Source organism: Polypterus senegalus, chromosome 10 (assembly GCF_016835505.1).
Source record: "Polypterus senegalus isolate Bchr_013 chromosome 10, ASM1683550v1, whole genome shotgun sequence".
Taxonomy (NCBI): Eukaryota; Metazoa; Chordata; class Cladistia; order Polypteriformes; family Polypteridae; genus Polypterus; species Polypterus senegalus.
The window spans coordinates 4563660-4591654 of NC_053163.1; the positions used below are offsets into that span (position 1 = coordinate 4563660).

Below are 27995 nucleotides of genomic sequence, written 5' to 3' on the forward strand. Positions count from 1 at the left end.
GATGTGAAATTTTGTATACAAGTTGATATTTTGTATGTCTTTATTTGTAATTTAGGTAAAGCAAATGTAATATTAGTGTTACATTAGTGAGAAGCATTCATGTTTTCAACTCCAGAAAAAAAAACAAGTTTGGCTACTGTTTCTCTGCTGTTTCTCAGTCAACCCCCTCAGGAAAGCCAGGCTACCTAACTGCCAAGCTTTACCTTAACATATGGTTTTGGGGGGTGGCAGGTGTGAAGGTGTTCTGTCCCCCCATTTGTCTGAAGTATGGCTCTTTGGAATTGGCTTGTATCAGAAGCCTTTACGTACCATGTAAAGCACACGACTTCCAAAACAGCTGTGGCGCAGTCCTCAAAATGTCTAACAGGCTCAATATACTTTAGTTTAATGCAAAAACGATTTCAAAATGTCCCACATAAAGAAGGGTCCCTGTCAACCTTCAGCTTGTGTAACAGAAAGGACACATTAATAAATATTTATAACATAAAAGATTTATTTTACAAAAATGTCACATATTAAAAGAGACTCAGAGGAGCATAACAGGCATAGATTGGAACTGGCAAAAAGGTCCCAAATATATAAATCCAAAGGGAGGTCAACAGTCAGAGCAAATAGGTCAAAAATTCAGTAAAGCAATGAAAACAAAGCAATAGTCAAGAGAACTCATCAACACCTAGCGCATACAATGTACCAGGAACTCTGTGTTCAATGAGCCTTCATGAGGCAGACCCCTGAAGGAGATGGACAGGCAGCCCAGCATCTTGTGGAACCAGCCACGGAATAAAACAGAGCAAGCATAGACATACAGAAATTTAAAAAAAACCAAACTAATAAGGGTACATAATACAAATGATAAACCTAAATTACAATTTTAACGCAAACAAAGGGATCAAACATGAACAAAAAAAGACATTAAAAAGGAACCTGAAGACAAGCCAGGGAGGAAAGATAAGAGATGGAGGTCTCACCAGCAGTGATGTCAGGGTGGCCCCGCCTCCCCGGGCTAAACCCACAAAGCACACAGAATGAGAGTACGTTTGAAAATATGGCACATATTTACAAACTTAAAAGAAAATACATCAAAATATGAAAAATAATAATTCCAAATGAACAATGAAACAACAAATAAACACACTGGCTGTACCACAGCTGCATATTTAACAATATCTTTGCACAAAATGCACATGTTTTGCACAATGTTAGCAAACGACTGGATAAGAAACATGTGGATTTTATGACACAAGTAACTTTTTTCATCTATCTTTTAATATTCTTTAACTATTGGCCATGCACTGAGGCCTGTTGTGTCATAAAAGTTGTGACCTGTTTTTTGACCCTTACGGATAAAAAAACAATACGTACTAGTGAATTTTGTCATTGAATTTTAGCCAGTGTTTAACGCATATAACAACCTATGTACAGACACTTTTAGTAGAAAAAAAGCATACATTCTGAAGCATATAACATAAAAAGCACTTGAATGGCAGAAATTTCCTAAGTGTAAAGCTAAAATGAAATGTTTGTTAACCATTTAAGGTGCGATATATGAAGATTCCTAATTACCACTGGTTGTTTGTCACTTTCTTAGTAAGACGTGGAAACCTCATCCTTCCAGAAGAATGTGGAGCCATCGTGTCTTACAAGGTCAGGTCTTAACTGGGCATCCAGCTCCAAACCCTTAACTTCAAGTTGTTTTCATCCCTGAGAACTCGTTCTATTAAAATTGTAAAAATACTCAAGGCAATACAGTATATCAACTACAGTAGCCATGGCAGTGATATTAAGAAAAGGAAATTACAGTCAAAATGAAAGAATATATTTTTAGGATAAATATAAAGAATATACAGTATATATTTACCCCTATGGACAAAACAACAAAGGAAGTCTATAGGACAAGACAATTGCCTTATGATGTTTCAGTGGGGTTTTTGATGAGAAGCCAGAAGCATTGTCCAAGGCACATACAGCAAGGGATGTCTTCCATTTGTACACAGGAAAAGCTTGTGACTCCTCTGAAGTTGGACAAACAATCATTAAAGACAAAAAAATAACACTACCTGCTTTAAGGCTGTAAAAAAACTGAAATTAATTGATATCCAGTTTTAGCAAAGATAATGCAGTGAACAAAATGGTGTCATTTAACCTGTGTTCCTGTGTTAGTTAATAATGTTAATGTTGTTCATATTTTGCTACAATGCTGCATTCCATTATTGTGCTATCATGGTGGGCTATGCTACATTTGGTCAGTTTAGCATTCAGGTGTCATGTCAGCTTTGGCTGATGTTGAGGATGGACACCAACCTAAGGTATCATTTGACATTGGTTCTTCCATTCCTGGCAAAACTGGAATAACAAGCCTTGTACAATTGCCCTGTATTCCATTACAGGTCAGTCATACATGTTCTAGCACACATCCAATTGTCTGTTTCCACCATCCATTTAGAGCTGCCAATCAACCCAAACACACATATATTTGAAGTATGGATGCAAAGAACAAAAAAAAAGCAACATGCAGACATCAGAACAGTATTTTAAGACTTCACAATAGCTTAAAAACAAAGAGCTGCCTCCCACAACTTTGATCATGAATACTCTTCTCTACCTGGATGTTTGTAGTCTGAAGGGGATCGGCAATGATAAGCGAAACAAATTCTACAAAAAAGGCAACTCTGCTGAAAAACAACTTCAGGAACACAAATACTGTCAGGTAGTAAATTCCATGGCCTTCCCACCATGCAGCTATAAATATGTTTTGGAAAATTACATTATTTGTTAGAAATTTGCAGATCACTGAGGAAATTATTAGGACCACTTTGCTAACCCTGGTTATGGTCTCAGTTTGCTCTCAAAACAGTTAAATTCTTGATCAAGTGGTTGGAAACACTACTTTGAGATTTTGATCCAGGTTGACGTGATTGCATCGCACAATTTCATCAGTTTTGTCAGCTGCACATTCACAACTCAAATCTCCTGTATTACAACAACCCAAAGGTGTCCTATTAGATTCAGATCTGGTGAACTGGAAAGCCAATGAAGAGCACTGAATTAATTGTCATGTTCATGAAATCAGTGTGCTTTTTGACATAGTCCATTATCATGATGAAAAAAGCTATCAGAAGATGTGTAAATTGTGGCCTTAAAGGGATGTACACAGTCAGCAACAATACTCAGACAGGCAGTGACATTCAAGGAATGATTGATCGATATTAATTGGTCCAAAGTGTGCCAAGAAAACATTGTCCAAACCATTTTACCACCACCACCACCAGGGTGGACTGTAGACACCAGGTAGGTTGGGTCACGGACTAAAATGCTGACCCTGCCATGGGTGTGCCTCAGCAGAAATCAAGGTTCATCAGACCAAGTTACATTTTTTTTTTGTCTTCTGTCATCCAGTTTTAGTGACCCTGTGTCCACTGCAGCCTCAGCTCTCTATTCTTGGCTGCCAGGAGAGGAATTGTGGTCTTCTGCTCTTGTAGCCCATCTGCTTTAAAGTTCAATGTGTTGTGCATTCTGAGAGGCTTTTCTGCCCACCACAGTGTTACAGAATAGTCATCTCAGTTACTGTTGACTTTCTGTCAGCTCAGACCAGTCTGGCCATTCTCCTCTCAGCACTTGTGTTTTTGTCCACAGGACTGCCACTCATTGAATGTTTTTTGTTTTTCAAGATGTCCTGAGTAAACTCTAGAGATTCTTGTGTGTGAAAATCCCAGGAGGTCAACAGTTACAGAAATACTCAAACCAGCCTGTTTGGCACAAGCAATCACGCCACGGTCAAAATAATGATATCACACTCCAGAGTTTGATGAGAAAATTAACTTTAGCACCTTACCTGCATTTGCAAGATTTTATGCACTGCATTGCTGCCTCATGATTGGCTGATTAAATACTTGCACGGAGAAGCGGGTAGGTGTACAGGTGTTCCTAATAATTTGCTCAGTGAGTGTACACATGACTAAAAAAAGTCAGTATAAAATATGAAAAAAATACTTTGATGATCCTAGCAGCATTTTGAAGTGGAGGGGCCTTGAGAGTTGTGCTCCTTCAGGAAGTGTTCCTGTTGAGAGGAAGACACAAATTACTGTACCTCTTGAAACTGGCATTGCCAGGCAATGTCTCAGTGGCATATCATGAATGTTCTGAGTAAGCAGAGTAAGCAGAAAACAAAAGACATTGTTATTCTTCATGTCCCCACTTATCAAACATCCACATTACCCCATTTCACCTGTCATCTGCTCACTCCTCATTCATTCATCACTTCTCACTTGTATGTTTCATTCACAGGCTTTTTAAAGAAAGCAAAAAAAGGAAAATACCCACAATTATGGACAAGTAGCAGTTAAAATGGGGTTGTAGGTAAAATACTATTATGGAAGTGATGGAGAGTCTGTGCCTAAAAGGCAATAAATTGAGTTTTTTGAACTGAAAAATGAGGGGTCTTTGTCTGAATGGCAAGAAGAGTAACATGAAAACCAACTGTCAAGAATGCAAAACGTAAGGCAAATGTCAGTCAAATGAGAACATTAACAAATTAAACACACAAAGTTTTTATCGTAATCCATCAAACTTGGATATAGTTCAGACGTATTGATTTTAATTGTTGCATAGATGAACATGTCGTAAATGTAGGAAGGACAGTCCCTGCGTGAGTGTGAACAGTTAACATTTGAATTTGATGATTGTATATAATGCTGAACTGACCTCTCTGTACTATTCTTTCCTCTGCATGTCCTGGAGTACAAAAGAAACAGCAAACAGCAACATGTGGGGACTGGCAAGATCGGAGGAAAAAAAACCACGCGCTCACTGATTACAAAACACAAGATATTATGCGAATGAATATGAATAATGTTGCATCTGTGCCACAATGTTTTCCGAAATGTACCATACAGGTCATAAAATGAATAATTCCAAATATCATATATACCTATGTCTCTGTTTTTTTTGTCAGTGCGGTTTTGACATCATGAATCATAAGGTGCATACTAATTCAGCGTACGCAGGAACACTCAATAAAACTGAATTAAATAAAATCAAGTGACGGTGAGATACGAAGAAGGGAGATTCGCCAGCATTTGTGTGTCAGCTTTTATCCCTCCAGATCAGAGTACGTCCAGTTCCATTGCCTTAAAACACCACTCACATCTCCAGTTATTCCCAGTTTCAAATAAAAACTAACAGCATCAGATCTGGGGCGGTAGAATGTATCGTGATTGTGACTGAGAGAATAAAATATACACCATCTGTTACAGACACAACCCAAATATATGTGTGTACTGTATAATATTAATAATACGTGCAGCTCACTACTGGAAACCGCAAATATAGGAGGCAGTTGGGATCGAACCGGGGACTCTTTATTACAAGTCAGCAAATCTTACTGCTATGCCACTGAAGCTGTTGTCTCATCCTTGAACCTTTTGAGAAAGTGTTTATTTGATCTTTGGACTTCAGGCTTCACACATTACATAGTTTATGCCTACATTTTGTCATTCACTACTAAAATATGAAAAACGTTTCTGTTTTAACAATGTGTTTACACAGATTACTGTAGAAATGGAACACACTTGAAATGCATGTGTTCCAAATAACAATCTATTATTTCCACTCTAAAACTCTAGCACTTCACTCTCAGATAATCAAACAAGGCCTGAGCTGGAAGAACTTAGTGCATGTTCTGCAGCGGTGGGGGATGGAATAGCAGGCTGCTTGCTGCTTGTCTTTATCGGCACATTTAGAGGACAAAAGATGCGATGGAGAGGTGCGATGGGATTTAAGGTGGGCTGGATCTACAAGTTTTTTCATAGGCTCTGGTAGTTCTAGTGTTAATGAAGCTGGTATAGTCTCTCCTATCTACTGATCAGTTGGAATCCATAAATAAATAAAGGGCTCATGTGTTACTCTCCGATATGTTGGGAAACTGCATTCAGATTGCGATCAACTTCACTTCATTGATTAGAACCTTGTAATGTCATGTGTCTGCTTGACTGTGCTCACTGCTGGATACCATACTGATCTCTGCCCTACCTTCAGACTACATTAACCAAAACTAGAGAAATCAATCAGCTGTAAAACAATAAACTAGCATGTCATTGTGCTGAGTATTTATAAATACTAAAATATATGAAAGTTCAGAAAAAGGGGCAACATGAAGCAAGTCAAGAAAAAACATAAGAGGAGGTATAGTGTGATGTTTATAACAATTAATGACTGAAGAAATGAAAAATGATGAGATCCTAAAATGGACGCCACTCTAACAAACCCCAGTTGAGACTGAGCAGGTAACATTAGCTGAAAGATGAAAGATTCTAACTCACCTTTAGAGTGGCCACTGTATTTCTCGAAATGCCGTCAATCTTCCCTAGGTCTTCAACCTGTGTAACAGAAAGAAATTCAGTGCAATTGCTAACCCTAACCTTTCTTTAAGTGTGTTTTCACTTTGTCATGATGTGTTATTGAGTGTAGACCGATGGGCACAAAATGGCAAATGTATCTGTTTAAAATGTCATTGACAACACAATAAAGGGGGCAGAAACTGTAGGTTGTAAAATGATAAAAAAAAAAGGTTTTATAAGAATTGACCAGAAATTCACTATGTAAGGGCTGAAGATGAATTAAGTTATGCATTCCACTTTGAAGACAGAAGAGAAGTCCTGGAACTCTGGGTCAGAGCTGCAAGATTCTAAGACCTTCTTCTATATTACTGACCCTATGGATGTTTTATAAAGGAGTTTTATCTTGGTAGAGTAATATATATATTGCTGTACTTTCCCCTATTGTATTATTAATATGTAGCCTTAGAATGCCTAATCTCACAGACTTACCACTGTTTATAAGGTATTATTTTATATAACTTATCTCCACCTTCCTTTCTATATCTATAACCTCAGGCAATTAGATGTAGTAAAAAGACAAGCAGGAGTTAAGTTACACATAAAATAATGTACAGTGATCCCTCGCTATATCACGCTTCGACTTTCGCGGCTTCACTCTATTGCGATTTTTTCTCATACACGCTTACATCACTACGCATGCACTTTCTGAGAACTTTTATCTAAGCCCCACGATGGCTCCTAAACGTGCTGCTTTTTCTAAGCCTTCTGACAATAAAACTAAGCGCCGGAGGAAGATGCTTGCTATCCAGGAGAAGGTGAAACTCGTGGATATGATCAAAGATGGCAATACCCTACAAAAGCCTCCTCACGCATATGAAAAGACAGCGCCAGGAACTGCCTATCAAGATGTTCTTCAGCCGCGCACCCAGACACCCACTGCCTACTCTTAGTACTCCTTCAGCAGAAGAAGACAACGATGCACCTGCTGAATATACTGCACCACCTGAAGACTCTCCTACTGAGGTTGTGCCTTCATAGGTTAGTGGTTGTGTGTAAGAACTGTGTGTGTGTAATTAAATGTACAGTACAATAATCTACTATATAAAAGCACTCGGGATTGTCCTTCCGTCCCGTGAGTGCAAATCGTAGCGGTATTCCGCTTATCACAGACTTACTACTTGCGGCTTGCGGTACAAAGCGACGCGATGTGAGCAGAGTTCTGCTGCTCCCATCATCCCTTTGCTTTTGTGCGGGATGTGCTGAAAAAATAGAAAAAATTATGTCTCTGGAAATAATTAATGTTGATGGAGTAGTAGTAAATATCAGGGGAGATGGTGCTTGCTTATTCTCATCTATAGCTTATTTAGTGCATGAAACTCCGTCTTTAGCGGTACAGATTCGGGCTGACATTGTACGACTTTGGACAGGCACTCGAGGGGATAAAAAAACTTCGGGAGATGTTATGAATGGGCACTTTAATGTTCTCATTCCCTACACTTACATGCCTGATGTACACATGGAGCGAACACAAATTGAGGATAAAAGTCGGTCGCCTTAAAAGGCGGGTGAGCCTAGTAATAATATATTTATAACGTCTAATATGTCTTATTTTCTCTTATTTTGTCTAATATATTGGGTAATATGAGTGTAATGGTGACTAAAGTGTGTTATTTCATGTCTAGAGGGCTCTAATAATGTTAAAAAACGTATTTAGAAGGTCGTAAACAGGTTTTCTATACTCTAACTGCAAAAATATTCGATTTATAAATAAAGAATCCTACTTCGTGAAAATTCATTTATCACGGTAGAGTCTGGAACGGATTAACCGTGATAAATGAGGGTTCACTGTATTACTGATAATATTCATAGATAATAACAAAATGCAAAGTACATTTGAATATTGGCAACCATACAGCCTGATTAAATGGCTATTTGTAGTTCAGGTGGCACTCAGACTTGTAGTTACTTAAAATGTCTCTAGTTAAGGCATCATTGGTGCTCAGCTTTCAGCCACATGTCTGTTCAAAATGTCTGCTGAGCTGTGCTTTTCATTGTGCTGTTCTTGTCAGTTCATGATGTGATGGTCTTCATCAGATGTTAGTAAGAGAGAGAATGTGGTTGAGCAAGCAAATTTATGGGTTTTCTGTCCAACTCCTACAGCCAATAGGACATCATGGTACTTAAAGGCCTCTGAGACAAGCCAATTCCAAACAGCCATACCTCAGACCAATAGGGGAAATAGAACATCTTAACACCTACCCCCAAACCATATGTTAACGTAACCTGGCTTCCTTGAGGGTGTTGAAAGGCTTTAGTAAATCCTGTCATAAAATTACAAAGAGACTTAGTCGTAAATGGGGGGGCAAACACGAATGCCTCTCACCAAAGTAGCACTAAATTACATTGCTTTGCCTAAATTACAAATAAAGACATACAAAACATTTATCAAGTTATATGCAAAATCTCACGTCGCAACAAAAGGTCATACATTAGATAAGACAGAAGTTAGATTATTAGATATTACAGTGTTTCTAAACCACTACAGTGATCCCTCGCTATATCGTGCTTCAACTTTCGCAGCTTCACTCCATCGCAGATTTTAAATGTAAGCATATCTAAATACTGTATATATCATGGATTTTTCGCTGGTTAGCGGATTTCTGCGGACAATGGGTCTTTTAATTTATGGTACTTGCTTCCTCAGTTGGTTTGCCCAGTTGATTTCATACAAGGGACGTTATTGGCAGATGGCTGAGAAGCTACTCAATCAAAGCATGTATTACATATTAAATAAAACTCCTCAATGATATACGATATGCTTCGCATACTAAAAATCTCTAACAGCACCTATTGATTTTTGATTGTTTGCTTTTTTCTGTCTCTCTCACTCTCTCTGACATTCTCTGCTCCTGACGGAGGGAGTGTGAGCAGAGGGGCTGTTCGCACAGTGGCTGTTTGCCTAGAGGATACGGGCGCAGCTCTCAAAAATGCTGAAAGACTACCCTCACATTGCTCCCTTTCTTGCAGCTGCTTTATCGCGGTGCTTCTCATACTTAAAAGCCCAACAGCACCTATTGATTTTTGATTGTTTGCTTTTCTCTGTCTCTCTCTCTCTCTCTCTGACATTCTCTGCTCCTGACGCACACTCCTTTGAAGAGGAAGATATGTTTGCATTCTTTAAATTGTGAGAAAGAATTGTCATCTCTGTCTTTTCATGGAGCACAGTTTAAACTTTTGACTAAAGGGTGTTATTTCATGTCTAGAGGGCTCTAATAATGTTAAAAAACATATTTAGAAGGTCGTAAACAGGTTTTCTATGCTCTAACTGCAAAAATATTAGATTTATAAATAAAGAATCCTACTTTGCGGAAATTCATTTATCGCGGTAGAGTCTGGAACGGATTAACCGCGATAAACGAGGGTTTACTGTAGTGGGTCAGGAGTTGCTGTGGTTTGGTGCAGTAGTGGGTCATGGTCAGTCATGTACTGGGTTGAGGTGGGTCACCAAAGTGATCAACATTACCAAATGATATACAGTGTGGCCACCATGGGGCACACCAGCTCCCCAAACCCGATATAGACAGACACCAGGCACAACTTCCTGCACAACACTCATTCATATTTGGCTGTGGGAAACTGTTCCCAATTGTTTCTCACTAAATGCAGCACAGTACACAAGCACAGGCACAGTTAAAGCACTATTATAGCACTTTTCTTCTCTTCTTCTCTTTCTTTTTTTGTCTCCTTCTGCCTCCACTCCTTCTTCATCTAAGTTTCATCCTCTACCTGCCGACTCCTGGAGCAGTGGCAGAGGGCTCCTTTTATCTGGCACCTGGAAGCACTTGTGGGTGAAGTGTAAGCCCAACAAAGTAGGACTCCACAGTCCCTGCATCACTCCTAACTGCAACTTCCATGAATCCCTGTGAGAATCTGAGGCACCACTGCAACCCATGGAGGCTGCCATCTAGCGCTTCAGGGGAGATAATACCCTGCGCATGTTCTCTCCCCCAGTCCTTCTAGTATACAGGCATCCCAGCTGGGCATGGGTGCCAGCTGTCTGCCACCACAGTATATCCTTGAATTTGTTGGACCAATCATTCAAACTCTGAAAATTGCACTCAAGAACATGGGGACACATATGGAAATTGGTTAAGAGTAAATTTCGCACAGATGTTAGGAACAGAAACACAGACATTTGGAATAATCTACCGACTAGTGTGGTAGACAGTAGGACTTGATGTTATTTTAGTGGAATTCAGTGGATAGAACTGGCAAGCTTTGTTGGGCTGAATGACCTGTTCTTGTCTAGATTGTTCCAATGTAATTGTAGATGGCAGATTTGTCAGAACTTTCAGCTGATGCCCATGCACTGCCTCTGCTTAAATGGGAATTATCTATTAAACTAGCGCACAGCATGATCACACTAATAGGTTGTACTAAAATCAGCTAAAACCATTTTAAAATGAAATAATGAAAACACCTCCAGGTTCGTTTTCCCTTATGTGACAAATTTAAACACATTGTCATCTTCCAGTATATCCAATTGGGCTTTTTACCTGCTTGAATGTATTGTTAATCCGCCAGTCTATAATTAGCTGCACCTTTTTCTCTCCAATGTGTTTCAGCATCTTTAGCTGTTTCTTAGATCCGTAATTTAGAATGCGCAGTAGCTCACTGAGGGCATCCGGAGCTTGAAAACTTGCAGAATTTACTTGATTTTGTTTGGTCTGCTGTAGTGAAAAGAATATGATGTAGAGTGTGAAGAGAGAGAAATTCATATGTAGAACCTTAAGAAACATGCAAAACATGTCAAAATCGAGTTACATATTGGATCACAAATAAAGCTTAGAAGTGTAGGCAGTTAGAATACGTGTTGAAGTGAGGCCTGTTTTTAATATCATAACTTCATACCTCTTTGCCCTGATTGGTCATTTTCAATTTTTCCTTCTTGTTCCCTTTTTCTTTCTTGAAAAGCTGAGTTTTTTCCATTCCAATGGTATAAAATTCCCTCGCTTTTTTGACCTGAAAAATATTGGATTTACAAGTGAAGATTTAATCACTTATTTTAATGGACATAGAGACAAGCTCCGTGGAAAATCTATGTTCCCACTTTGTGTATCTGTGTATGTTTGTATGGTATCACACCACATAATCAGACTTTAATCTGAAAAGTCAGTGCATAGAGATTACATTACTTTTTCACAAAATGTTAGAGCGGCTGCCTCATGGTTAAATCATGCTGGGAGTGATTTACGCCCCTGGATGCTGTCTGTGCAGTTTGTAATTTCTCCCAGTGCCTGTTTGCAGTTTCCTCTGCGTTCTCTGGTTGTTCTCCCACATCACAAAGGACCTGCTGGTTAGGCTAATTGACAATTCTACTCTGGCCCCTTTCTGAGCGTGAGTGTGCCTCAGTGGTTTACTGCAATGGACCGATATCTCATCCAGAGTTGTTTCCCTCTTATTTTCCATGTATTGCTGAAAAAGGATCCTCAACACCCCATAAACCCAAATTGAATTAAGCAGATTTAAGGATGTATGTATGTTCAATGGCTTATGGTTAAGATGTTGTGGATTTAATTTAAATGGATACATTTGCCACTTTTGCTAGTTAATCTACACTCAATAATCCGTAATGACAAAGTGAAAAAACTCACGTTTTCAAGAAGGTTTGACAATTCATTAAAAATCAAAAACTGAAATCTCTCATTACTAGAAGTATTCAGACCCTTAATTCAGAACTTTGTAGAAGCCACTTTAGCAGCAATTTCAGCTTTGACTCTTCATTGGTAAGATTCTACAACCTTCGCACACTTGGGTTTGAGCAGTTTACCCCATTCTTGCCAGCAGATCCTCTCAAGCTCTGTTAGATTTGATGAAAAGTGTCCGAAAATGCCATTTATTTTCCAAGTCTAGAAAACACAACACCCGAAGGTGCACACTATTCTCACAAAAACATATGCGCTCACTTTCCATGTGCGTATGCAATTAACATTACAAACATCCTGTTATCCAACAAGAACCTTTTTCCTCAAGCCCTCAGTGTCCTTTAAATGCCATTTGGCAAACTCCAAGTGGGAGTTATCCAATCGACCATAAACGCTTAATGGATGAAGTCCTGCCAAGGTGGTTATCCTTCTAACAGGTTCTGTCATCTTAATAGAGGACTTCTAAAGCTCTCTTACCTCACCATTGCATTCTTGGTCACATATCTAACCAAGGCCATTCTTGCCTAGTTGCTCAATTTGGATGCATTGCCACGTCTAAGAAGAGTCCTGGTGGTTCTATACTTCTTCCATTTCACAATTATTCAGGTTACTCTGTTCCTGGGAGTACTCAAAGCTTTACAAATGTTTTTTTTCCCTTACCCTAACCTATATTTTACCACAATTTGATCAGAGATTTCCTTGGACATCACGGTTTGGTTTTTCTCCTGACATGCACTGTGAATTGTAGGATCTCCTATACACAGGTACACATGTATCTTTCTAAATCACATCCAAACAATTTAATTGGCCATAGGTGGACTCCAGTCAAGTTCTGGACACATCTGAAACAGAATTAAAGTAAACAGGAGGCAACTGAGAACAATTTGGAGTGCCACGGCAATGGGTCTGAATACATCTAGGGATGAGAGATTTCAGTTTTTGATTTTTATTTAGGTTGTAAACCTTTCGAAAAATGTGTTTACACTTTGTCATGATGGGTTATTGAGTGTAGATTGATAGTAAAATTGGCAAATATATTAATTTAAAATTAAATTTAAATACAGTACAATGAATTGTGCAAAAAGAGAAGGAGTCTGAATACTTTCTGAATCTACTGTATGTGCTCAGAAGCATAGGATTTATCTTTTAATGTATTTCCCCAAAAATGCACATCACAATTGTAAAACTTTATGCTTGTTTGTATTTGTGCTCTCTAAAGATGTTTAACTGATAAGTTATTAGAAATTGTACATACAATGCCTTCATCTCTGTCCTTATCATGGAAACAATACACAGTATACTGCATGCCTGTATGTGAATTTCCCCTTGGGGATTAATAAAGTATCTATCTATCTATCTATCTATCTATCTATCTATCTATCTATCTATCTATCTATCTATCTATCTATCTATCTATCTATCTATCTATCTATCTATCTATCTATCTATCTATCTATCTATTGTGATAGATGGCAGGCCGTTTATCCTGGCCAATAACCCCAAGCCGCCAAGTGGAGCCCTCCTTGCAGTATGGAGGTCCCCAGAAGACCAGCAGGGCATCATGGACAGTGTAGTTTTTATGCACAGCTCTGCTGGATGTCATGGGGGCCACTAGGGGACGCTGCAGGGAGGAATAATGGATATTTTCCCTATGCCCCAGAAGCACACGTGGACAAGAGGAATGTTGTGCTTCCGGGGTGAAGAAAAGAACTTGTACCTGACCCGGAAGGGCTTGAGAGTCACATGGACTAGGGATGGAGAACACTTCCGGGTCAGGAGATATAAAAGGACTATGGGAGCTCCCAGACGGCGAGCTGAGCTGGGTGGAAGGGTGGCAATGCGTCAGGGAGTGGAGGATTGTGTATTATTGTGATTATTGGTTTGTGTATGAGAATAGTGGAGAAGAGGGTGCTTTGTGCACTGTGGAAGATTAATAAAGTCAACCTGTGGACTTTTACCTGGTGTTTGGAATCGTGGACAGGGGTTCAAGGGAGCAAGAGTGCCCCCTATCTATCTATCTATCTATCTATCTATCTATCTATCTATCTATCTATCTATCTATCTATCTATCTATCTATCTATCATATAGTACCTTTCACATTTATCTATCTATCTATCTATCTATTGAAATCTTGACCTTAGTGTCCATTTTATGAGGGTAATTGTGCAAATCGTGTTATTTTGTTATTCATAAAAACATTTAATTACTGTGGTGGCAAGCTATGGACTGAAAGAGGATCCATCCACACCCAGGGTAGGCCTGTGGGTTTGCATCCCATCCCTGAATATTACACTATTGGATGCCTGCTACCAGCATTAGTCAAATAGCGTCCAGTTTTTCTCCACCCAGAAATCAGTAGTGAGGAGGTTTACCTGAGTTTTTGAGGTGATGACCACATGCCGATTGTCTGCATCATAGATGTAATCTTGAAGACACACACACTGGCCCACCTTGATCACTGAAGTCTTGCTCATGTCATAAAGCTTGCCAGTGATTTTCTCTGACTTGTCTGATAAGGTTAAAAACTTCATCTGCATTTGTCTGTCTGACTGCAGCAAAAGAGGAAGGAAGGGACATTAGAAAGAAAACTGATATGCGCACCACACACCCACCAGATGGCAGATTGTATGTCTTTGGTTTTAGAATGGGCAGCAGCTAATATAAACCCATAAACTACGTGTATTATTCACATTCTTTATGTTAATGTCCATGAAGATGAGGGTAATTGATAAGTCCCTGCCAGTCTCAATGCTCTTCTAATGTATTCAAGTGAATTTGTTCAATAAAACACGATTAAACACACCAGCTTTAATATCTACAGTACAGTTAATTACCACATGCTACAAAGATGAGAATTCTTTGTCTGCTCTTGCATGTCTCTATAAAACTTTACCTCTAAGCAGAACATGGAGGATCACAAGGGTGTTTGCCCACCTTATTTTTATAGTTACTTGTACGTGACATAGAGAGAACCCTTAATTTTAGAGGAGTTGTTTGGTTTCCGCTGGGTTTTTCCAAGAGCTTCTTTATTGTCATTATCTGGAACAGAGATAAAGATGGATTTATTGCATTACTTTCATAATTAGAGCTTACTGCTTTTCTGAAACAAATCCTGAAACACTAGGATGGAAGTGGACATTGACCAGCATTATCCTGGAAGACGCTTTCATTGAGAAGAAGAGATGTGATGTTCTCTGAGATCTTACAGTGTTCCCTTATTCTTGGACTTACACTTACTGAGCAAATGATTAGGAACACCTGTGCACCTGCTTACCCTTGCAGTCACTGAAACAGACAATCATGAAGCAGCAGCGTAATGCATAAAACCAGGCAGCTGCAGGTCAGGAGCTTCAGTTAATGTTTACAGATAACACCAGAATCAGGGAAAAAATGTGATCTCAGTGATTTTGACCATGGATGGCATTATTGCTGGTGTCAGATGAGCTGGATTGAGTGTTTCTGAAATTTCTGATTTGCATGGATTCTCAAACACAACAGTCTGTATAGTTTACTCATAATGGTGAGAAAACCAAAAAAAAATCATCCAGTGAGCATAAGTTCTGTGGACAGAAACGCCTTCTCAATGAGAGAGGTCAGAGGGGAATGGCCAGGATGGTTTGACGTGACAGAAAGGCTACGGTAACTCAGATAACAAACTGTGGTGAGCATCTCAAAACGCACAACACATTGATCCTTCAGATGGATGGTCTATGACAGCAGAAGACCAAATCAGGTTCCACTCTTGTCATCCAAGAACAAAAAGCTGCAGTGGGCACAGGCTAACCAAAACTGGACAGAAGAAGACTGGAAAATTTTGGCCTGATCCGAGGAGTCTCGATTTCTGCTGAGGCGCAATTTGGTGTCAACAGCATGAATCCATGGACCCAACCTGCCTTGTGTCAATAGTCCAGGCTGGTGCTGGTGGTGTAATGGTGGATAATGCTTTCTTGACATGTTTTGGGCCTCTTAATACCAATCAGCCATTGCTTGAATCCCACAGCTTATTTCAGTATTGTTGCTGGCAATGTGCATCCCATCATGGCCACAGTTTGCTCATCTTCTAATGGATACTTAATTGATTCATGAAGATGACAATGAGTTCAGTGTTCTCCAGTGGCCTGTCCAGTCAACGCATCTGAATCAAACTGAACACCTTTGGTATGTGATGGAGCTTGAGATTCACAGCTTGAATGGGTAGCTGAGAGATCAGCAGAAACGGTGTGATGACATCACGTCATCATGGACCAGAATCTCAAATCAATCCTTCAGATCTTAGAAGTTGGGCTGTTTTGGGGCCAAAAGAAAGTGCACCCCAGTATTAGGAGAGTGTGATGAAGAATTTGCTTAGCGAGTGTAAGAAGAAAAAAATAAAAGTCATTGCTTAATCTATAACTACCATCTGAAATAGTCAAATGTAGGAATCTGAGGACTGTCATGAGGAAGACATTTTATAACATGACTGGCTTTGCTCTTTCATACTGATACGTTATAGAGATTTCCATTATTCTGAATGTAATCAATCACATTTCTTAGGCTTTATTCTCCAAACAACAGGCATATAATCTGAAAGCCTTATGTGAATTTCCCCTTGGGATTAATAAAGTATCTATCTATCTATCTATCTATCTATCTATCTATCTATCTATCTATCTATCTATCTATCTATCTATCTATCTAATCCTGCCGACTACACTATCTATCTATCTATCTATCTATCTATCTATCTATCTATCTATCTATCTATCTATCTATCTATCTATCTCTGGCAGGTGTAATGATGTACATGTATTTCTCCAGAACTTTCCCCCAACTGATGGACTTGAAGAATTCTCGAAATGCCAGATCACCAAATGAGTTTAGTACCACTTACCTTTTCACTGCCTTTTTTGCTATCTGCCATTCTCTTTTTGGTTTGTTTTTTTCTTTCCGTCACTGTAACAAAAAAGAGCAACATCATACTTCAGTTCAGTGTCACGTGTGATGCTTCAAATGCAAAAGGTGCATTCTGATAGCAAAGTCTTTTAGAGTTTGTTAAAGTTGGTTCCTCTGATGTGGCCACTCAGCTGAGCAAGCTCACCAAACCCATGCATCTTGATGCTGCAAAACAGCATTATGTTGAGCCTTGAAGGACCCTAAAGTCCTGCCTACCACACTACTTTGGTATCCTTCAATAAGGGCGCGTACAAAAAGGCACCTTCAAAAGGGCAGCCTCAATTGGGCGCCAAATAAAGGTGCACGTAAATAAAGGAGTGATTCAAAAGGGTGTCGTCAATTGGGCGCAGCGAATAAAGGCAAACGCAACAAAATTATTACAGAAAATTTATTAGATAAAGGCAATGATTGAACGTATAAAAAGGCGAAAGCAAGAATATTAAAACATCCAATTAATTAATGCATGAACTTCTATTTCTAGAATTTTCTATTTCTAATGAACTATTTCTAAAGCTCTCTATATTTTGTTGTTTTCAAAATTGCAGAAAATTAGATTAAGGCAAGACTAAGAATCGGTGGTTTCCTGGTCCACTGTCATATCGAAGAAATTGCTCACCTCCAGTAGTCGTAACGCACATTTATTCGGTGCCCAATTGAGGTTGCCCTTTTGAAGGTTGCCTTTTTGTGCGCGCCCTTATTGAAAAGAACCCACTACTTTGGTAAACTTATTGAGGGTTCTGTGCTCAAAAAAAAAAAGATAATAACCAAAACTTTCTAACATTTGTGGAAAATCTGCCCTCAGCAAGTTTCCTGCCTGGTCCCTGGTGAAGATTTGACTTTAGAGTATCAACAGGTATCCGCTGTACAGATTTCCTTCAAAATTCTGAACACATCAAAAAAGAAAATGCTATACTGTGGTCTTAATCACTATGTCCAGGTAATTAATTTTTCTTGAAAAGCATACTAAATTTTATAAATGCTGTGATGCAGACACTACTTGTCCGGGACGCCAGCAAGGTGGACGGACCAGAGGAAAGGGCATTGATGAGGCAGTACCTCCTCTGGGACACTAGAGGGCAGCCCTCCTGGGCGGCTGTGGCACCACAGATTCCCGCAGGGAATGTCAGGAGCAGGAGTTTGGTGAAGCCCTGTTGGGTTCCGTGGGGGCCACCAGGGGGAGCTGCAGAGCCCTGTAGAGGACCTCCAGCACACCTGGGAGTGATTCCAGGTAATAGTGATGAGCACACATGGAACACTCCCGGGACCTGAATAAGAGGAGTCGCCTCACTCCATTCAAGGGCCAGAGTCGAGAGGAAGGAGTGGAGGCAGATGGACTGGACTGGACTGGATGGACAAGAAGGGACTGTGTATTGTGGCGTTGGTAATGTGCGTAAACTGTAAATAAATACGGGTGTTGAGTGAACCTGTGGTCTGCCTGACTGTGTCCAGGGGTTAGGGTGGCAGTACGCCCCCTAGTGGCTTACAATACCTTTTAAAATAAAATCTTCATAAAGAAAACACCAAAAAAACAGAGCACCAAGCAAAGAGAATTTCACTGTAAAAAGTGCCTGTAAATATAATGGTAAAATCCTCTGAATGGTGAAGGGAAAATACCTTTTCTGAAAAAAAAGGTAAGTTATATATTCTACTGAAAATGACATCTATATCTTAAAAGAGTACATTTCATTATTTTTTTTTTTACAGGCAAGTTCTGTAAAATCGATATTTTTCTTTCCTCAAAATCAACTAGATACTGTTTACTGATACATTAAGTTACACTGAAAAAATGGCAATAGAGAAGGTAAACAACTGTAAACTGTAAAACGGTAAAGCAGTGTTTAAGTACCACCAAAGCACTGAAACACACAGATAGGTATAATAACTTTTACAATGTTAACCCGTAAAAAATATATTCCTTTTCTGTGAAGAATGGTTAGCACAGCACCAAAAAATGAGATAATGCCATCAGAAAGGAAATCGCATCACACCTTTAATTTTACTGCACCAAGACGTTTAAAGAAAAGCTGCTGTTTGTCGACCGTGTCTGGTTTGCACTAATACACTGCCACGTGGTTACCAAGCCTTGAACCTTAAACAGCTCCCTTACATTAATTTAACTCAAAACGATCAGATGGCTGCGGTGGGCTAGCACCCTGCCCGGGGTTTGCTTCCTGCCTTGTGTCCTGTGTTGGCTGGGATTGGCTCCAGCGGACCCCCATGGCCTTGTAGTTGGGATATAGCAGGTTGGATAATGGATGGATGGATGGATGATCAGATGGATTTGCTTTATGTATATGCGGTTTCATCAATATAACTTTCAGTTAATGTGCACCCAAAGTGAAGTGTAGAGTAAAATGCAATTTTTCACAACTTAAACATTTTCAAGTTGTACACAAGTTATACTATAGGCCTAAAAGTATTTTCACATTCTTTTTTTACAGTAAAATTCTGCCAGTTTTTTACCGTAATTTTTTTACAGTGAGTTTTTTACAATTAGTACACTGTAAAAAATACACTACATTAACCATATTTTACATTAAAAAACAGTAATATGGTAAATAGTTAAAATAATAATAATAAATAGATAAATAAAATATAAAACCTACATTTGAAAGGTGTTTAGGTGTCAATTAATTGTTTCAAAGAAGATTATTTTATGAATATCTAGCCGTAGTAGTGAAACAGGACAGTGAGGAGGACCCTGCTCAGCTCCCCACTCCTGATGTCACCCTACCCCAGCGTTTCTCAACCTTTAAGTATTTGCGACTCGAGTTTTCATAACAGTTCTAATCGCGTCCCCCTAACGTTTTTTTTTTAAAGGAACCCACTAATACCAATTTGTTCTTTTTTAATTAATGATATATCATTGATGCATATTTAATTATACCTACTTAACTTTTATCGACACTTATCTAACTCTATATTTATTGTTCTAGTATCAGAATGTAGTTTAAGTTCATTTGTTTTGGTTTCAATAGATGGATTTTTCATATTTTTCATATTTCATATAGTTTTGATGTCACTACACTGGTTGCCTGTGTCATTCAGGATTGACTTTAAAATACTGCTTATGGTTTATAAAGCCTTAAATAATCCGCTCCATTTTATATATCGTAATGCCCGACACGTCATATTCCAAATCGTAACCTCAGATCTTCAAATGAGTGTCTCCTTAGAATTCCAAAAGCTAAACTTAAAAGAAGTGGTGAGGCGGGCAGGCGGCCTTCTGCTGTTATGCACCTAAAATCTGGAATAGCCTGCCAATAGGAATTCACCAGGCTGATACAGTAGAGCAGTTTAAAACACTGCTGAAAACACATTACTGTAACATGGCCTTCTCATAACTTCAATTTAACTTAATCCTGATACTCTGTGTGTTCAATTCATCACAATAACTATTCACAGTGGCTCTAAAATCCGTACTGACCCCAACTCTCTCTTCTGTTTCTTTTTCCGGTTTCTTTGTGGTGGCGGCCTGCGCCACCACCACCTACTCAAAGCATCATGATGGTCCAACATTGATGGACTGAAAGCCAGAAGTCTACGTGACCATCATCATCAGGTCCTTCCATGAAAACCCTAAATACAAAGAGGACTGTTTGATTTATGTTAGGTAGATTGCCCACAGGGGACTGGGCAGTCTCGTGGTCTGGAACCCCTACAGATTTTATTTTTTTCTCCAGCCTTTTTTTCTGTCCACCCTGGCCATCGGACCTTACTTATTTTATGTTAATTAATGTTGACTTATGTTTATTTTTTATTGTGTCTTCTATTTTTCTATTCATTTTGTAAAGCACTTTGAGCTACATTTTTTTGTATGAATATGTGCTATATAAATAAATGTTGATTGATTGATTTTCTTTTTTCACATCTTTGTGCCCCCCTTTTTGTTACTTCATGCCCCTCTAGGGGGGCCCGCCCCCCAGTTTGAGAACCACTGCGCTACCCCCTCCCCTCTTTCTCAGATTAGTGTGAATATATCGCTCCTGCAAGTAAACTATGATACTTAGTGTAACGTATTGTAAGTCTGAACTTTTGGGGATTCTGTAGTAATAAGGAACTATGGGTATTGGGGAGCTGTTAGGAAGAAAGTAATAATAATAAGGTGGTGTAACGTGTACTCTGAAAGATCTTAGTAAAAGGACCTGTTAAAGTTTATCACTTTGAATGTGTCTCCATATTCTTCCTTTTTATTAGTACAATATTATTGCCTATAGATATAAGACTTAGAACAATGAGAGAAGTCACAAAATCAACCAAAATATTCAAGCAAATCATAGGAAAATCATAGGATCTAAATCTGTGAAGTAGTTCTCTCTGAAAAGCAGACAGACATACAGACGTTGGATTAAATAGATATATATAGACAAGACTGTTGTATTGCCATAAACGCATAATGGCACAGAATTCTTTATTTGCATAAAGTTAGTATATTTGCATAAGGAAACATCCCATTTTCTGCTAACCTACCAATGTTTCCTTATGTCCCCCATACTTGTGCACTGTGAAAAACAAAAATTAATGATGGGTAGCAAAATCATTTTTGTTCTGAATATTGTTGTGGTTATGGAATCTGATTTATGCTGAGATATTTTTTGATATGCTGGGACAACTGTAGCACACCTTGTATCAGAAAAGCAAAGTTTCCTTCTCCACTGGACAACATGAATTAATTCTGCATAACTTCATGTCCAATGACCAAAATAAAAACTGTTTGTTCATCTTTTTCATATTTTATTATAGTTAGACGTTGATGTTAGTCTCATAAAGGTAAATGAAGTGTGTAGTATACCGTAGGTGTATTGTAGTAAGATGTAAATTAGAAGAAAAATGAAACAGTTAATCATACATTTTAATCATAATAGAATTGTTGACTCCATTAGTTTCACTAAGGCACTGGTCTGTGCTCCTGACCGCTTTTTTACGGTTAAGTGATTAGCATCGCAGCTGCCAGTCATGTAATCGTTATATCTGGACCACATTTACAGTGCAAAACTCAATCCTCAACGCTGCTTGTTCAATTCATATTGTAATTAAAATACCCATAAGATTTGTACACAGCTTAAGAAATTAAATTGTTAACTCTTCATAAGAAACAAACGCTTATGTTACTGATCTTTCTAATGCTGTCTAGTGGAGATGAATGAAGACAGAAGAGTGTCGCCATAACGAAGTTGGGATTGTCATGAGACTTGACCGATACCGGCAATTAGTTCGGTAAATCTGTATTCCCTAATTAATACATGAACACTGAATGAGTCAATAAATTGTTACTGTACTGAAAATAAACTTTATCTAGACGGAAGACTATCGTCCATAGACGTGAATTGAGTTTGACAAAGAAGCATAATCTAGTAGACTGCCTTGACCATTCGGTTTACTTGAAGAAATTTTCAGAGTGTTTTAAACCAAAAAAGCACATCCGAGCAAACAAGCAGGGAGTAACGGGGGACTGGACGGTAAACCTAACAACAGTTGAGGAACCGCCGCGCTGTTTACGGAACAACTCGCCACCGCGCGTGCACGATTTAAAACTCGTAACCGCGACATTTGAAATATTTCGATGTGAAACACTCTTGAGACATCTTTAAAATGCTCTAAGAAACTGAAATGACAGACAGAAAAATGACAAGACGATTAGGTGCCTTTCCGTATAAAGAATTGTTGAACACCTGCTAAACACAAACTTGAGCAGGAATGACCAGTGATTTCGGATTTCATCAGGTGTTTGTGAAGCTGTGGTGAAGGGTTGAGAATAAGCCGACTCCTTCGTTTTCTTAATTAGCACCACAACAAGCTGTACAGAAAACGGGTGCATCTGCCAGTCAGAAACCATATTCTCGCCAGCGAACGGAGAGGAGTAGACTCCAGTATCTGGTTCGTTGACGCTCGTGAGGAGCGAGCCCTGTGGTTTCATATTTTTAGGGCGCACTAGCCCATTGAGGGTTAGTATTATTAACTAGAATTGAGTACGTGCTCAATCTCCAATAATTTAGTTTATCAGCAGACGACCATGACACAGACTGCTTGTTCTTTATGTTCTACCCCCTCAAATGTTATCATTATCCTTGACTAAGGACGGCTGTATTGGGTCCAGCATGCAGTGACTTTGCTAAATATAGTTTCAAATCTCATAAAATGCATTCAATGTAAATGTCTCAAAATATATTTTAAATATATTGCAATGCATTGAGGTACCTTAAATGAGCTGCACATATCTTGAAATGAATATAACGAGATACCTTGAAATGACTTTAAAAAGCGTTTCACTTAAAACGCCTAAGTTTTTTTTTTTAATTTTATTTATTTATTTTTATTAATTTTATTACAATCCATACAAAGCAATCAAGTTTTCACAAAGAGAAAAATTAAGTTAAGAACAGATCGATCCCCACCCCTGAGAGAGAGAGCAAGCCAAACGGCGTAAAATTTAAGGCTTGTAAACATACCTAAATTAATAAATTCTCTGTGCTTTATAAACGTATTTTAAAATATTACTGATTAGATCCTGCCATGTTTTGAAAAAAGTCTGTACGGATCCTCTAACTGAGTATTTGATTTTTTCCAATTTCAAATAATATAACACATCGGTTTCCCACTGACTTAAAAGAGGAGAGTTTGGGTTCTTCCAGTTTATCAGAATAAGTCTGCGTGCCAACAGTGTAGTGAATGCAATCACAGTTTGTTTGTCTTTCTCTGCTTTAAGCCCCTCTGGAAGAACCCCAAACACAGCTGTTAATGGGTTAGGAGGGATTGTGAGTCCAAGGCTGTCTGACAGGTAATTAAAAATTTTTGTGTTAATTTGGTGCAGGCCCAGAACATGTGACCTAGTGAGGCTGGGACTTGGTTGCAACGTTCGCAGGTTGGATCATCACAGCCCTGGAAACATTTTGGAGAGTTTTAGTCGAGACAGATGTGCTCGATATATAATTTAGAGTTGTATAATTGTATGCTTTGCACATATGGAGCTCGAGTGAATTCTCTGCATTGCTACTTTCCACTCCTTTTCTGATATATTAATTGAGAGATCTTTTTCCCAGTGTCCTCTTGGATCTTTGAAAGGGAGGGATTGTAAAATTATTTTATATATTATAGAGATGGAGTCTAAGTCCTTGAGACTGAGCAATCTCTAAGTTTGTTTTTTAGATTAAAATATGGTTGTATGAGAAAAGTTTTTTTCATCGGCTGAATTTAGAATAATGAATACAAATAACACATATTTTTGCGTTGTACCAGCATCATATTAAAATTGTGTTAAAACAGCATACATTTCTGTGTAGACAGTTGCGCCAGACATTTCGGACACTAAATGGAGCAAAACAGACATTTTGTGCAATGAACTCTCAATGAATTTCTACGGTATCCGTTTCACACGTGGCCAAACTCTGTCTGTGGCGTGTTAAATTGCTCATTTGTTAAATACTGTAGTTTGACCATGTCGAATAAATATATGGTTAGCGACTTTTTTTTAATCTGTCATTTCATTTTCGTCTATTCACAAATAAATTCTATCATGTTGTTGGGGTTTTTATCTAAACACGGAGCAGTCGTCTATAGTTTGAAACTTGTTTGTCTTTTTTTCTACACCTCTTTTAAAATTCGTCTGTAACAAAGCTAGTTGCTTTTGCCTTGAAATGTTTTCATTTTTCTCATTATGCAATGACCGTTGTAGCTACACTTTTATTATTTGTACAGCACAAGCTGCGCAGGTTTCTTTTGTTTACAGCACAGACCTTTGCAAATGCAGCCTTTTGCATAAAGAATAAACATACAGGGTGGTGGTAATGGATTATTTGCATTAGGTTTATGACAGAAATGAATAATGTTGAAATTGGATTGCTACACGTAGTTTTGAGCCTTGATCAGAGTGTTAATTTTATCTATTGATACATACGGTTTACTCATGGCTTGCTCTGTCATTTTTCACAGTTTCTTTAGAATACATTCAAAGCAAGGAGAAGAAATCCATGAGGGGAGCTTCAAAGGCAGAAGACAATGGAAAGTTAGTGAACACAATAGATCACAATTCTAACCAAACTTTTAAGATGTAATAAAAGAAACCTTCAGCAATCTGCTTGCAAGTTTAAGGTAAATAACATCTCTGTAAATAATAGTTAAAAAAAGAAAGATGTAACTTATTTGAAAAGTTTATATTTGTAAATAGTTTGCCAAACAAATTGTGTTGTACCATGTTAGCCATTATGAATGTAGTGACAAGTCAAGCAAAATGACACCTTTAAATGGCTAACTAAAAAGATTACAATATTCAAGCTTTCAAGGGGGCAAATCAATCCCCTTCTTCAGGTAAGATGTAATGTAAGATGTAATGATTCCATCTCACCTGAAGAAGGGGATTGATTTGCCCCCTTGAAAGCTTGAATATTGTAATCTTTTTAGTTAGCAAAACAAACGGTTTGAATTTTTCTTTACATATCCAAGTCGTTTAGGTATTTTATTTCACTAATTGGATCTATTGGGGCGGCATGGTGGTGCAGTGGTAGCGCTGCTGCCTCGCAGTAAGGAGACCCGTCTGGGTTCGCTTCCCGGGTCCTCCCTGCGTGGAGTTTGCATGTTCTCCCCGTGTCTGCGTGGGTTTCCTCCCAAAGACATGCAGGTTAGGTGGAATGGTGATTCTAGATTGGCCCTAGTGTGTGCTTGGTGTGTGTGTGTGTGTGTGTCCTGTGGTGGGTTGGCACCCTGCCCAGGATTGGTTCCTGCCTTGTGCCTTGGGATTGGCTCCAGCAGACCCCCATGACCCTGTGTTCGGATTCAGCGGGTTGGAAAATGGATGGATGGATCTATTGGAAAACTTGCTAAAATTAAGAATATTTTGCATTTTTCTTAAAAATTGTTTGCAAGAATTTATTTTAAGAGTGATAACTATATGTGGAAAGTGTATATTGAAATTCGGACAATTTTTTCACACTAAATTAACGATAAATTCAAAGTTTGTATTGATTTAACGACATTTACTAAATGCATCGAGTTAACTCAACTCAAAATGTTCAGTTAATAAGGCTTAGCTTTTGAGTTGGTAATTAAGAAACTTATTCAAATTAACATGCTGATTTAACTTTGAAATGTATGTATTGCAAACACTTTTTTTTCTCACTTTAAACAGAAAACTCATTTGTTGATAGCAATTTTAATAACAGAATATAAAACACTGCCTTATTTATTTATTATTTGAAAATGCAACACGTCATTTTACACTTGAATGATTTTTGTAAAGCGTCTTCTGACAGTGGATGCTATGAAAAGAACCATAGAAAATAACTGTATATTATGAAAAGTACTATAATAAGTAAACCCTGAAAAACTATAATGTTGGAATTATTTAATCTGCACCCGCAGGTTCCACGTTACTTATATAAATAATATATTGCTGTTTTATACATAATCCTTGGTTAGTCCTACTTAATGCTTATGCATGCTTGCATTTACTCGGGCCTAAAAAACATCCTTATTTCCAATTATATGCTTATGTTCAACTACGATACTTAAAACTGATCTATTAAAGCATGACGCGTACAATTATCAAAACAAGCAATGTACAACATTAAAACACATATTGTGTAAGGTGAACATGAATTATGTTGATTGATTTACTTTCCTACAATTAACTGCTATGTTGTACTGGAAAGGAACAAAAAGCTTGGAGTGAGCGAAAACTTTAGAACAAATAAATCTCACAAGGCAGCTTTCATTACCACACAATCTCCACAGTCTTTAACTTTTCACTTTCTTTCCAACTATGCATGGAAATCCCTTGGAAGAGAACGCAACAAAAGAGGCAGATCAATAAAAATATCACGAAACAATAGACTGTCATGTACATAAAGGCTATTTTTTTTAGGTTAAATCAACTTAACTGTGTAGCGTGAAGCTTTAAGTTCTCAAAAGTAATGATTTTAAGAAAGATTAAAATATGTGAATAGTGACATCAGTCCCTGTTTACAAGAATATAATCTGATGTATTTGTTTTAAGGTCAATAAATTATATTAATGTGCCACTTAAGAGATTTGTGTCACTGTAATTATACAAACTGCTAACGTAACCCTGCAAACATGACCATTGTAAGTTAATTGAATTGAAATTATATATGGAGTAAACATCAACATTATTGTTATTTTCAGTTCAGTATTTCAGTGTGTGGTATTGGTTACTGTGAAATGCATTACTTTGAAAACGAGTGATAATAATCACTTTGAAATTATCTGCATTGATTTCTTTTTAAAGCATTTTGTAAAGTGATTTCTTATAGTTGTCAATATGAAAACAACACTTTGTATATGAAGGTGGCCAAAGGCACTGATATTCGTTCTCCTGCATATTTTGTAATTGAGGTCACTGGGATGAGTGATTTATAAAACACACATTTCTTTGTCAAGGGCTTTGTGATCAATTTCATCAAAGGGAGGTTTGCGCAGTGTGATAAATGTCAGGATGAGAGGCGCTAAAAAATGCGTATTGCCGATAGACAGAAGCCATGCATACGCCCTCCGTTTTGAGGGAGCTGGAGCCAAGTTATCAGGACCCCTGCCCGCGCTGTTGTCCTCTTTCACCATCACCGCTGCCAGCCTGCCAGTTTACTGCTAGCGTCATTCTCTGCTTACCGGGTTTTCCGAGGTTCTTCTCCATCTGAAGTGCCAGCTCGTTCTGATTGCAGCGGCGTAGAGTCGCGATGACTACACTCGGTGCTTTGGCGGCGGTGAAGTAGTTTATAAGTTTCTCCGCCAGACTGCCCGTATTTTTGCATTTTTGAACAATGCCAGCAGGGATGGTCGTGCCGTCTTCGAGGGTGGGGTCACTGAGCTTCAATCGAAACTGCTCCAAGTCCTCTTTTTTCAGTCGGTCGAGAGTCTCTTTAATGAAGTCCAATGTAGTGACCATTGCCGTTAAGTTAAGGGTGCTTTCAGTTCTTTTCGAGTAGGCAAGGCAGAATGAGCCGTATGTTTCAGTTTCTTTTTCGTTGTGTTAACCTGAAGTCTGTAACAAGTTGGCGTATTCTTTACGTCACC

The 27995-nt window shown here is 38.4% G+C and overlaps 1 protein-coding gene across 2 annotated transcripts; it reads right to left on the minus strand.

Annotated features, from left to right (window-relative positions):
- Positions 1–469: 469 nt before the first annotated feature.
- LOC120536569 (kinesin-like protein KIF22) lies at positions 470–27981 on the minus strand. 2 transcript variants are annotated; one of them, XM_039764954.1, is made up of 8 exons: positions 27591–27981; positions 16912–16973; positions 14976–15080; positions 14414–14590; positions 11247–11357; positions 10892–11065; positions 6318–6374; positions 470–4057 (listed from the first exon to the last, which is right to left on the minus strand). In XM_039764954.1, exons 1-8 carry the CDS (start codon positions 27865–27867, stop codon positions 4001–4003), a joined length of 1020 nt encoding a protein of 339 aa, XP_039620888.1. In that variant the 5' UTR covers positions 27868–27981; the 3' UTR covers positions 470–4000. The 2 variants fall into 2 exon arrangements, with proteins under 2 accessions (XP_039620888.1, XP_039620889.1); XM_039764955.1 differs by lacking the exon at positions 14976–15080.
- Positions 27982–27995: the final 14 nt, after the last annotated feature.

Excerpts from the sequence above, each read along its gene's own strand:
- LOC120536569 (XM_039764954.1), bottom strand. The coding sequence starts at position 27,867 with ATGGTCACTACATTGGACTTCATTAAAGAGACTCTCGACCGACTGAAA. Across the intron at positions 15,081-16,911 it reads GCAAAAAAGGCAGTGAAAAG|ATAATGACAATAAAGAAGCT; the intron begins GTAAGTGGTACT and ends TCTCTGTTCCAG. Across the intron at positions 6,375-10,891 it reads TTAACAATACATTCAAGCAG|GTTGAAGACCTAGGGAAGAT; the intron begins GTAAAAAGCCCA and ends TCTGTTACACAG.